The 13,102-nt window shown below is 33.4% G+C and overlaps 1 protein-coding gene across 6 annotated transcripts in view; it reads right to left on the bottom strand.

Moving 5' to 3' along the window:
* Positions 1-846: 846 nt before the first annotated feature.
* LOC134533300 (cyclin-dependent kinase 14) overlaps positions 847-13,102 on the bottom strand; it is a 422,243-nt gene continuing 409,987 nt past the window's right edge. For 5 of the 6 annotated variants that reach the window (XM_063370778.1, XM_063370794.1, XM_063370799.1 and 2 more), the window contains one exon: positions 847-8,520. In XM_063370778.1, the coding sequence (XP_063226848.1) occupies positions 8,450-8,520 (71 nt within the window). In that variant the 3' untranslated portion in view covers positions 847-8,449. Of the gene's footprint in view, positions 8,524-13,102 lie in introns of all 6 variants that reach the window. The other variant, XM_063370786.1, reaches the window with a different exon arrangement.

A 13,102-nucleotide genomic window follows, 5' to 3' on the forward strand; every position in this document is an offset into this window, starting at 1 on the left:
GTCCCCCCCAAAAAATATATCCTTGCTACGCCCATGAGGGTTAGATCGGTAGGTGCACCAAAGGCCATCTATACCCTAATCATACTGGTTCTAAAGGTAAACTGCAAATTTGTAAGATTCACGGCTTTTCCGTAATGAAAAAAATAGAATTCTGAAAGTAATGTTTTTAAAGCTCCGAAAAATAAATAAAACTTAACATGCCTCTGCATGTTATTTGTATTTTTACATTTATTATTTTATTTTACTTGTTTTCAACTTCATGAAACTCCCAAACTGTCATTACTTTTAGATATGAGAAATAGTTACACCATCACGTATCACACATGCAAAATCTTGGCAAAACAACACAACATGGTGTGGTGATAGGAAGCTGCATGCTTGTCACAAAGAATCACTTTCCGTTGTTGGAATTTTTGTGAAATAAATATGAAATTTATATTTCCTTTGTGACATGTCACAAGGACAGAAAACTAAATGACATTGATATGCTTTTCTTCACTCTACCATCATGATATTAGCTAATTAAAATATTATTTCATTGGTAAACTAATTTTTGTAGTTCAATTAATGTTTTACTCTTTCCCCATAATTTTTGAATGCGCACAACTATATATTTATTAGTTTTGATTAAGAATAAAATAATGTATTGAGAAGTTCATTAAGTCATCCTTAACTATCTGTTAAATGCAAAGAAGAAACTAATTTATTTTATCAATTTGTACTAAAGGATTTCCAGGTTGTAGGTATGTTAAGATATTCTTTAAGTAATATTTACGTACCCTTCCAAGCACTACACAAGTTAAAAAGAAAAAAAAAAAGGATTAGGTGTAAAACAATACTGACATATGTATTACAAAGAGATGTTTATTTATCATTAAATCTTATTGTAGCAATATAAACAACACAAACTATGTACAATTTTTAATTCTTCATAATATAAATACATTATAATATGATAATTTACCTAATTATTTATTATAATGCAAACAATCTCTAATCGTGCAAAATGACAAGAGCATTGCATAATTCACAGAAGCTGCGATAGATCACAACATAGCTATCATCAAAACTGGACGAAACTTCAGGATGGGGTTGGTGCATTGGGAAACAGTGCTCTTAGCTCTCGTTTACTGGCGGTCTTGCTATGCTGCCTAGCATAAAAGTATTGCGCAACACAGTCTAACATGGAAATTCTAACAGCTTGAGAAATACACTTCAACATTAGAAATCGAAAAAAAAAAAAAAGTTTGTTTCCTGTACGTAGCTTATGACCTCATTCTTCAAACTAACAGTAATGAATTTCAATTTAATATACCAATATCCATGATCAACTTTCACAAAGAACTATATTTGTAACAAGAAAACTTTGAAATTGCTAAGTAAATTTGTCAGTCCAAAATTAAAACTCTCTACAATAAATTGTTTATCTATGCCTCCACGTATTCTAATTTTTTTTTTTCTCACAGTAACTAACAACGTCATTACAACAATCATATAGAATGTATTCTGTTTGGAACATACATCATGTTTATGATAAGGTTGTGGTTTTAGAATTCTAGAAAAATTTCACCAGCAGACGCTTACACATATTACAAACCACACATTAAACTTCTCCAAAATGACAATTTTAAAATGGTGAAACCTGAAAAGTGACACAACATACACGCTCGATTATATTCCTAAGTCACTCACTAGGTCTCTATAAACTTTGGTACTATGTAAATAGGTAACTCTATACTACCATTGCTAGCCATTCAGGGGATTGTATAGTTGATATGGACCCATGAATCTAAACTACATTAATTTTTAACACTAAAAATATTTTCATGTGTTTCTTTGTAATAATTAATATGAACTACATCATATTCTTAGCTTTCACTCAAAACCTAAGTTCAAAAACTATTAATTACACGTAGGTATGGCAAGTCGAATGTAATGACCTGTTACGTCACCGAGCTGTAAGACTTACTTTTCTCTTAATTATAGGTTGGCATCATTCGCTACCATGGCTGGCCAATCCCCACCTAACACATGATGCATGTTACTCCTCTTGCATGGCTGAAACACTGCATGATTAGGCATATACGCTTTAGTTTGAGATGCACTTGAGTCTTCCCTACCTAGACGCCTCCCAAATACACTTATTTTTAGTTAGGTTAGTAAAAAAATAAATACTAATTTACATTTGACACAGTTTAAACACACACTTAAACCAGTTTTTAAGTTCAAACTTAAGTGTAACTAGCAGTCTTTATGGAACAGAAATCCCAACTATTTATATACACTCAGTGGCCGAAAATCCAAGGATTACAAAAACCACAAGCTTATCATAAATATGTTATAACACACATCACATAGTTACAGTACTACAGAACAATACATTCTTCTCCTTCATCGCTCCAAAAATCACAGATTTCAATGCAAGAAATGCAAAAGTTTGACAAAAATAAAAAAAAAATTCTAATTTGGCACCACAAAATACATATTCACAAAAAGTGCAGTTTTATAAAACAGTGTTTAGTATGCAAAAACAAGTAAACATTTTGAAATGCTGTTTCATTTTCTATACATACAAAATGTTTACAGAACAATATGAAAGCAAGAACTACTGGCATTTACCTAAAATTTACTGTATTACATTATTAAATACCATGCTTTTTGCAACTAATGATTTAGTTTTGAAAATGTTTAATCTAGCTATGATGCTTAGTTTTAGATCTTAAATTTAGTCAAACCTATTCATCTAAAATAAACATCTACAATGTCTAACAAACAGTACATACAATTTAAATTGAAAACATTATGGACAGCTGCAATGAAATTCAACAAACATAAGACCTTGACATTTGGTAAATGTATTTCAATGTCACCATTAATTTGTTTGTAAGCTATCACAGGCATAATTTTAAAGTTGACTTATTCGGATGGCAACAGGAAGATCATTTTATTCAAACGGCAAGAAGGAATTGAGCAGCAGACCACCTAGACTACAATAAACAATAAAAAAATTTTGATTTCACTGAAACACAGTATTATTCAAGTCTAAAGTTCACAAAAAATTTCAAAAGCTATTTCAAAACAATTTACATTAATCTTAGTAGGGGCTTTAACATAAATTTCCCTAGAGCAATGTTTTTAACAAAATTATGTACCTGGCATTTAATGTAAAGTACATAGCAGGTGCAGCAAAGATAAAATGTAAAAAAAAATTTAATTAGCTTCTTATAATTTCATTAAATATGCCAGAAACCAATACTGGATAGTTTTATGCCATCAAAACAGTGAGAATGCAACAAATAACACTTTACTACAAAATGTTATAAACAAAATTTTTTTAACTATGTGTTTTATTAACTGACGAGAAACATTTTTTCCAACTTTTAGGAAATTTGAAGCATTGGAGGCTTATTTTTACCATACATTTGTATAAAATAAAAATTGTTCTGCTAATGGGTAATAAAAATGTCTTCACTGTCTTAATGTTAGTATCATAACTAAAATTTAAAAAATAATAAAAAAAAACCACACACAATGTTGATACTGGACATTTATTCTGCAACTATTGAACTGGTGTTAAAAAAACAGTGCCATGTTTTTGAACAAAAACACTGTAGATGTCTGGTATTTGTTATGCTTTTGGAGCTACCTTTCTTATATTCTCTACAAAGATCATCACAAGAAACTTACTTATTTTGAAATAATAGAGGAAATCCAATGAATGAAAATAAACTTTCACAAGCATAAAGACAACAAAGTTAAAATGTGCACCCAATGAGATGGAAAATTATAAAAAGAAATTATATAGTGAAATGTTAGGTGATAAAGCCACTTAAAGAAAATGTTTACATAGTTTTAAGTATGAAACATCTAAACTATTCAAATACAATGTAATAAATGTAATGAAATAATTTAAATTAAAAAAAAAAACAACAAAGGTAAAGTTTAATATTTGGCACATAAGTTACAGTAAAATGTACACAATAAAAGTTGTCAAGAAATTTTAGCCTAAACTTTGGTGTACACGTGATCTGGTTATAACGATTTGATATTCATATGACACGGTTTACTACTATTTGCTGATACACAGTGCACAGCTTTGTAAAACTAACTGCAATTTCAGGTACACAATCATGCTGGATTGGAGATTTTGCCTGATAATAGTATGTCAAAATAGTTTTAAAGGGAATACCAAATCACAAATGTGAAAGAAACATGCTAAATAAATAACAGGAAACAGTGTACTGTAATAAAAACAGCTAGTAACGAAAAACTATGAGCAAACTAAGAACGCAGGCAGTGCAGCAATGCAACCTGACAGCCAAGGTCAATGGCTGGAATACACCCTGAAAAAAATCTGAATGTGAGCGTTTCAATTGGTGGCAGATCACAGAATGGGCAGAATCACAAAAGGCCGGATTAAAGACCCATTGTTATTGCTGTAGCAGCTACTGAATCCACTGGACAAACATCTGAATTCTGCACATCATATCCAAGGGCCCGTCTGCCTGGGCAAGGAAGCACTAAGGGCGACTCTCACACGCAAAATTAGTGCCAAGTTGCCTCTACACGCAAGGTTTACCATGATGAAGGGCATCAAATAAATAATTACCAAATGCTAAATGTTTTGAAAGTATACATTAGCATAGACTGAAGATGTTTATCTTTACGTGCAAACAATTACAAAAACATGTTTACTTGATTCCAGTAAAAATGTGCACTTAATACTCAGTTTTGTGCTGGGTAGGCGAACACATGAAATGTAATAACCGCAAGAGCAACTAATATTGATGGATAATATTGTAAAAGGTTATATAAGGTGTACTTATTGCAACGGTTCTATGTAAGCAATCTATAATTTAGACACAAAGTGGCATTTTGTAACTTAATAAAAAATAATTGATCAGTTACTTATCAATGATTTGAAACTATCAAACTGTCAACCAAATTGTGTACACCACAGTAGCTTTATGCTGCCCCTTAATTACTAATCCAAAATGTAATGCAGATTTAATTATTTACATATCATGAAATTTACAACTAAAGTACATGTGAATAAGAGCAATGGTATCAGAAAAATAGCATATTCTCTCTTATTTATGAACATTTCTCACCCAGACTTAAGACTCATCTCACAAACTACTTTTCTATTTTTTTTCTTTGTCATCATGTTTTGTTTATCTGTCACAAATATTTCTAATGGATCTTCACTTAGTGTATTATCATGGGTGTAAACAAGCACACAAGTCTTTATAATTACCACAACTTGCGTGTCTTTTTACATGCATGATACTATACTAAGTGAATATCTATTGAAAATATTTGAGGCAGAACCACAAACCCAAGGGAGATATTTAGTTTTAATTTAAAAATAGCCCTTAAAACAATGAAAAAAAAAATCAACATGGCATGTGAGACTGAACCTTAAGTGTTTACAAGAACAAGACAACTCTCTACCTTATTCACCAAACCACAAGATTGTCGAAACAAGCACTTTCAACATGACTTCCTGGTATCGACGGCGACGGATCATCGATGTTGAACACGGAGAGCTGTGGCAAAGGCCAGGTGTCGTCAGATGCGATCTGATCCTGAACTTGCACCAGGTGCAGTGAACATCCTGGCTAGCTTCTTTCTCTGGCCCAAATGCATGAAGCTGAACAGTTCACCTCACACCTCAACTTCAGTGAAGTTGCTTAAGAATCTTTAAAAGAGCTCAGAAGTTAATGCCCAATTAACCGGGTATTTGGTTAACCGGGTTCTCAATTAAATATTAATTTGTGTGTGTGTGTGTGTGTAAGGAGGAGGGGGGGGGGGAGATCAAGCAAGCTAAGTGTAATTCATTAGCGAAAATTGATTCGGATGATAATGAAGACGATGATGTACTTGAAACACCCGGAGAGAAAAAAATTTGCACGTACCTAAAAAAAATATCAAATTGTAAATATTGATGTCAGCCTGGTCCGACCCCACTGTCCCTTTCCCCTCCTTCCCGGCATTTGTATCGCTGACGTACGTAGACGTGCGTGTTTTTGAACAAAGCACTGACTTCTTTTATCAACAATGAGCAGAATTACCACAGTGAAACAGCAGAAGCCGTCCATTTGGAAACATTCACGTCTATGAAACCGCACAACCATAAAGATGTAATAAATAAATGAGCGATGAAGGGAAGAATATGCATTCCACACTGTTAACTGCGACTCGGGTTGCCTTACAACGGGAATAGAGATATGTGTGAGAAAAGTCAGTATAACTTCCAGGACTGTCAAAATCAACTTCTTCTAGAAAAGGGGTGACAAAAGTGTTACTGGAGTCATTTTTAAACAGCTCGTCTGCAGTTTTAATCACTGTTTTTCCATTTGTTTCTGTATAATCTACTTATTAATCTCAAAAATAATTCAATAAATTTTCATTGTTATTTAATTTATTTTTTCGCTGGAATTTCTTTAGAACCAAATTACTAATTCTATATGCCTATAGGTGGCACAGATATGCTGCAAAATAGATAGTCATGAATTGACTGACTGTGTGAACTTGAATAGCAAGTAAAATGCCTATAAATCAAAATTTAAAACTTTTAACGCAGACATTCACTGAAGTAAATTCACAGAAGTTTTACAACTTTAATCAGTTATTTGATAGTGCGAAAAATGGTCTTATCAATTAATGTAAACCAAGTACAGATTTAAAAAAAATACAAGCAAGAGAATTAAGTTTTTTTTCCCCAAACTAAATGGTCAGCTTTTCTTTCATCTTCCCCACAAGATAAAACAAAACTGGTGGAACTGCAGTGAGTGTAGGAAAGTATGACAAGGTCTTACCACGATGAGATGAAATGTTCAGCTCATGTTTGCGGCAAAACTTTTAATGGAAACAATAAGCTTCACAGCAGTCCAATAAACCAGGAGCTACTCATCAAATAATGAATGTTGCCTTCACTTGCAGTTGGCAGAATGCTATTGACTACACAGACTCTTTAATTATATTTACACTGCAGTTCAATCAGCATCACTCAACATGGTTAGTATGAACATGGTAGTATCACAAATTATAAAAAAAAGTTAAATTAAAAATAATTAATTAATTTTTGGCATTGAAAAGCTTGATATTCAAGACAGAGTGAGATACTCTGGACCCAGACGCGTGTGTACATTTCTGGAAACGTAGTACAGTGTCCATCTAATCACTTCCATTTCAAAAATTTCTATACATAAAATTATTTTCCACTAAAAAAATTTGTTTTTTGAAGGTAAAAAATGAATTAATTAATTTTATACAGTTTGTTATCTAGGGTATTTTGAAAAATCCACCCATAAAATAAAAGATCTGTGCTCTTTTTTACACAAAATATCTTGAATCAGTGAACAAATGAGAAAATACAGTGGTTTACATCTTTGAAAGAGTTAAGCTCCAATGTAACTCTTGCATACTCTGTACGTAAATTATCCCCTACTAAAATATACAAGCTGTAAATTTTTATTCACAAAACTTGGTTGTGAGAAATTTTCAGTTTAAAATTTGAGAACAGATCTAGGTACATGGTTACAATAGCCCTAAAAATTCATTCAACACAAAACTAAATTAGAGTTTTGTTTCATACACGTGTCTCCAGATAAAACTATCCCACCCATAAACAATGTGTGGGATGAATTATACAAATAAAACAATTCAAATTCAAATTAATTATTTTTGGCATGATAAAATCTGAATATGGCAAGATGACAACATAACCATAAAATAAGTATCACACTGAAATAAAATAAGTTTTTTTTCCCCAAGTCAAAAATCAACACAAATAAATCCTATCTTTACAGCATGCCCAACTATGCATGGAAGGCACCATATTAAAATAACGTTTGTAAACATTTTAAAATGCCAGGTTTATGCATTAATTACAGTTGCACATTATAAGCTTGCAATTAATTTTTTGAAGACAGTAAAATCAACTCGGCGAGAGACATATGGTAAATCTATCGAAAACTGTGGCAAGATGAACCTAACAATGTTTGCTGACTGATAAAACCCATTTATGATATTCACGTCTGATCAGTTCCTCATGAGAGGCGTTTTACCTCTGCTACTGCGTGTTCTGCAACTAAATTAGGTAATTGCTGCTTTCTGGTTAAATTCAAGAAAACAGACATGTCTAATGGCTGTTATGTAAATGTTAACTTTAAACTACAACATAATGTTTTTACAGATATCAAACTAACAATGTAAAATGTGAATAGCTCTCGTCAATGAAATGATCCGCTCAGTGAGTGGCAGGGCTTCTAGTCTCATCACGACGCCTCCGTATCACAAAATGTCAAAACTTTGCGCTGCAGCACGAAATGCATCGATGACTGGTCTTCCCTGGGCGCTTCTTCGATGCAGGAAACGAACAAGACACGACCCCCAATCAGTTCCGAGAGAGTCCACAGACTTATGTCACTCAAGTTGGCACGCTTCAAGTCTTTATGCCGCACGATCGGCCTTCGGGAAATACATGAACGCCCTCGACGCTGAAAATGGATGTTTCTGCAACACACGGGAACATTTCAAACAGCTAAAGTTGTGCCAGTTGAGACATGAATCCATGTCACAATTTTGATACCATGCTGCATCCTGTTAAATAAAAGCACATGAAAAAGCAAGTAGTATTTTTTTTTACACAATTAAAAAAGAATGAATAACTTGCATCAACATACGGTATATAATTGTACTGAATATAGTTTACATTATACTCTCTATTATGCACTTCTTCAATTACAGTGGATTTCAAGAAATATGTTTCTAACTCGGAACTTGTATTCAGATTAATGGCAAAGATGGGTTTCCAACCATCACTGATTTTGCCAGCTTTAGCTATAGCAATAACCTACAACATTAAGGTAAGAGAATCAGTTACAATAAATAATAATGGTAGGTGACTGCATGAAATAGTAATTTTTTTGTAATAAAATTTAACACATGAGATTTTTTTAAAGTTAGGTATGCTTCTTTAAGGAAAGTTATGAAAAAATAATTAAAGTTAATTTTTATGATGCAACAAAAATTTCACAGGATGAAAAAGACTACATTAAAAAACAAAAATTATATATGTGCTTTGAAATCTTATACTTTAGTGACTGATATTGAATACTGGTCCATTACATTAAAAACATTTATTTATTGTGAATATTAGTGGCAGAAAATATGTTTATAAACTTTTTCAAGTGTATTTATATAAGTGAGGTTATGTTCATGTATATATTATTTATTTGCATTATAAATTATAACATTTTTATTTAATAAGAAAGGAAATTTAATAAATTAGAATAAACATTTAACATATTTATTATTTTCATTATTAATTAAAATTTATCTTAATTATTTTACTAAATTAAATAATTAATATTACACACATGTTTAAATTAATTTTTAATTTGAGTGAATTTGTACTTTACCAACTGTATTTATATCACCACTGTTAGATTATTGCCATAATATGCAGGAATGAGAAAATATTGTATCAGTCCACATACTTCAGTCCTTTATTAAAACACATTTCACATAAAGCTTCCCACATACATTTATTTAGAAGAAACACTCACGATCTAAGTACCAACAGTACAACCCAAAATCATTGTTCCCAACACCTGTTTAAGAAACTTCTTACAAAATAAAATCAACATGGCAACACATTCCAACACTTCCCCTTGTTGCCCGTTTGTTTTATTTATTATGAACACCCAGCAAATTTGAAAATGTGCTGGTCTTTGGACCTGCTAAACCTTTGGTTAATAGGTCTGATATATTTTCACCAGATGGAACATACTTAAGAATAACAGTATCATCATTTATGTATTCTCTTATTTTGTGATACATTACTTTAAAGTGCTTTGTTCTTTCTGCTACCCTTTTAGTTTCAGCTATTTGTTTAGCAGACTGATTGTCCACATACAAAACATATGACCCATCAGTATACAGTCCCATGCCTAATTCAGACAGAAATTCTTTCATCCACACCAACTCTTTTGATGCCTCGAACATGGATATATACTCAGCATGTGTGGTGGAAGTTGCTATTTCCCCTTGTTTCTTACTTTTCCATGCAACAAGACATTTCCCTATAAATATAACATATCCACTTACAGACTTTGCATCACTGTCATTTGCCCAATCTGCATCACAATAGCTACTTACAAAACCCTTGTCACGTCTATACACTAATTTATAATCTTGGGTTGAAACAAGGTATCTCATAACATGTTTAACACCCCGCCAATCTGTAACACTTGGGTTGTGGCACTTTCTGCTCAATTTTCCTACACTAAAGGCAATATCCGGTCTAGTGCATGTAGCTAAGTACAACAAGCAGCCTATAGCTTCCCTATAAATAGATTGATCAAAAGGTTCATTGTCAGAGTTGGCTGACAAGCTTTCCAAGTATGGCGAAGAACATCCTTTTGCTTGACTCATGGAAAATTTTTCTAATACACTGGCTATGTAGTTTGACTGACTCACAGTTAGGCAATCCTTTCCATCTCTACAAATTTCCCATCCAAATAAGGTTGACATACTTCCAAAATCTTTTATTTCAACCAGATTACCAAATTTGATCTTAAACTCATTAATTGCATCCATTTCACCCAACAATATCAGATCATCTACATACACACCAACAATAAGATTTTTTGAAGAGAGAGAAAAAACACATGGATCTGAAACACACTGTTTCATCCCTAGACTGAGCATTATAGTAGAGACATGATCATTCCAATCTTTGCCAGCCTGATGTAACCCATATATACTCCTTTTTAATTCACAGACATATTCACCATCTGAGACATCATCTTTACACATTTCAGGCAATTTCATGAACACAGGAACTCTCAAAACACTATTTAGAAATGCTGCATTGACATCAACATGTTGCAGATCCCAGCCCATCTGTACACTCAGTGCAAACATTATTCTGATACTGTTTCTTCTAATAACAGGACTATATGTTTCCCAGTAATCTATACCAAACTTTTGAGTATGTCCTTGAGCCACAAGTCTAGCTTTGTATTTTTGTACCTTACCCTCCTTGTTAAATTTCCTTTTGAACACCCATCGACACCCAATCACATTTACTCCTACAGGTTTCTTTACAACTATCCAAGTTTGATTACGTTGTAAATTATCTATTTCCTCTAACATGGCACTTCTCCAAAAGTCTTTCTCCTTACAATTAAGAGCTTCGCTTACGGTTTGAGGTTCTTTGTTATTGCTGTACTCTGACAAATTACAACAACCCACACAGTTGGAAGACTGTCTTGGTACTTTAATTCTCTCTGACTTCCTGACTTCAACTCTTGGGTCAACATTGAGTTTCTCCATTTCAGTGGGATTTGTATCATTGTCGTGAACATCTACACTTTCAGCAGCTACACTAGTCTCAGTCTCAATGTTTTCAATGCCAGCATAATGTTCATCATTTGTGTTTACAACAGGGCAGGTATCTAAATTTTCTACAATGCTATCATGAAAATTTCCTTTATCACCTTCGACTTCACTTGAACCTACATCATCCAAATTTACAATGTCATCCTCAACCTCTAGAGTTTTACACAGCTGGATGGGTGTATTTGGTTCTTCACTGTGAAATTTGAAAGGAAACACATTTTCATTGAACACAACATCCCTAGACAAAATAACTTTGTTTCTCCTCAAACTCCACAGCCTGTAACCCTTCACACCATGTTCAAAACCTAAAAACACACACCTTTCCGCCCTCTTTTCCAGCTTCCCATGATGTATGGTTGCTGCCCACGCTTCACAACCAAAAATTTTTATGTCATCAACATCTTCCTTACTAAGTGCTTTACCATTCCATACTTCATATGGAGTTTTGAGGTTAAGTGGCTTTGACGGACATCTATTCCTGATAAAAGAGGCCATTACAACGGCTTCTCCCCAAAAAGCAGCAGGTAGACCTGATTCAAACAACAAACATCTAGATATAGATAAAAGTGTCTGATTTAACCTTTCTGCCCGTCCATTTTGCTGTGGACTATATCCTACTGTTTTTCTATGTACTATACCCTTTTCATTACAAAACTTCTCAACTTCCTTATTTAAGTATTCACCCCCCCTGTCTGATTGTAGACACTTAACTTTCTTGCTGAACTGATTCTCTACACTGTTCACATAGCATACTAATGCACCTTTAACCTCACTTTTGTTTTCCAATGTGGTAACCTGTGAAAACCTGGATTTGTCATCTAGAAAGGTCACAAAGTAATTTGAACCTCCATTCGTTTTTGGTTGTAGTTTACCCACTACATCTGTATGTATTAAGTCCAGAATCTCCTTAGATTCGCTGTCACTATTTTTAAATGATTTTCGTTTCATTTTTGCTTCTACGCATGTATCACAAAAATCTACATGATCCTCAACCTCCACGTCACAAACCTTTGGCAACATGCTCATGTGACCCATTCTTTTGTGCCACAATACAGCTTTGTGAGCTTTCATTACACATTCCCCTACACTATTTTCAATCTGTGCAGCACACCCTACAATATTTTCACTAACATTGTAACTTTCACACTCTACTACATACAGCTCATTTCCAACATTATGACCAGTAAACAAACAGTCATTTTTATCATAAACTTTCACACATCTATTTTTAACAATGACTTCAAGACCTTTCAGATCAAGTTGATTCACAGACAATAAATTTCCACTTAATTCAGGTACATAAATAACATTGCTCAGACTAATTGTCCAGCCACCACTTTTGTCTGACATTTTCATTATCACTGTACCCTTACCAGCTACTGCAATAAATTCTCCATCTGCTATTTCAACTTGTCCTTCTGCTGGAACAAACTCACTATAGACTGATCTGTTTGATGTCATATGATGAGATGCACCGCTATCAATCAGCCACATACCACTTCCTTGGCCATTTGCTTTCCCCCCTTTAACACTCAATGCTTTATACTTCACCACGGAATGATGACCTTCAACCTGCTTACTGTCATCGTTCCTCCTCCTGCAGTTATCTTGATCTTGCATCTCAGCCGTACGAGCTTTAGCCTTCAAGCTCTCTGGGTAATATGTAGTATGTCGCTGTTGATCCCTGGGT

Source organism: Bacillus rossius, chromosome 1 (assembly GCF_032445375.1).
Source record: "Bacillus rossius redtenbacheri isolate Brsri chromosome 1, Brsri_v3, whole genome shotgun sequence".
Taxonomy (NCBI): Eukaryota; Metazoa; Arthropoda; class Insecta; order Phasmatodea; family Bacillidae; genus Bacillus; species Bacillus rossius.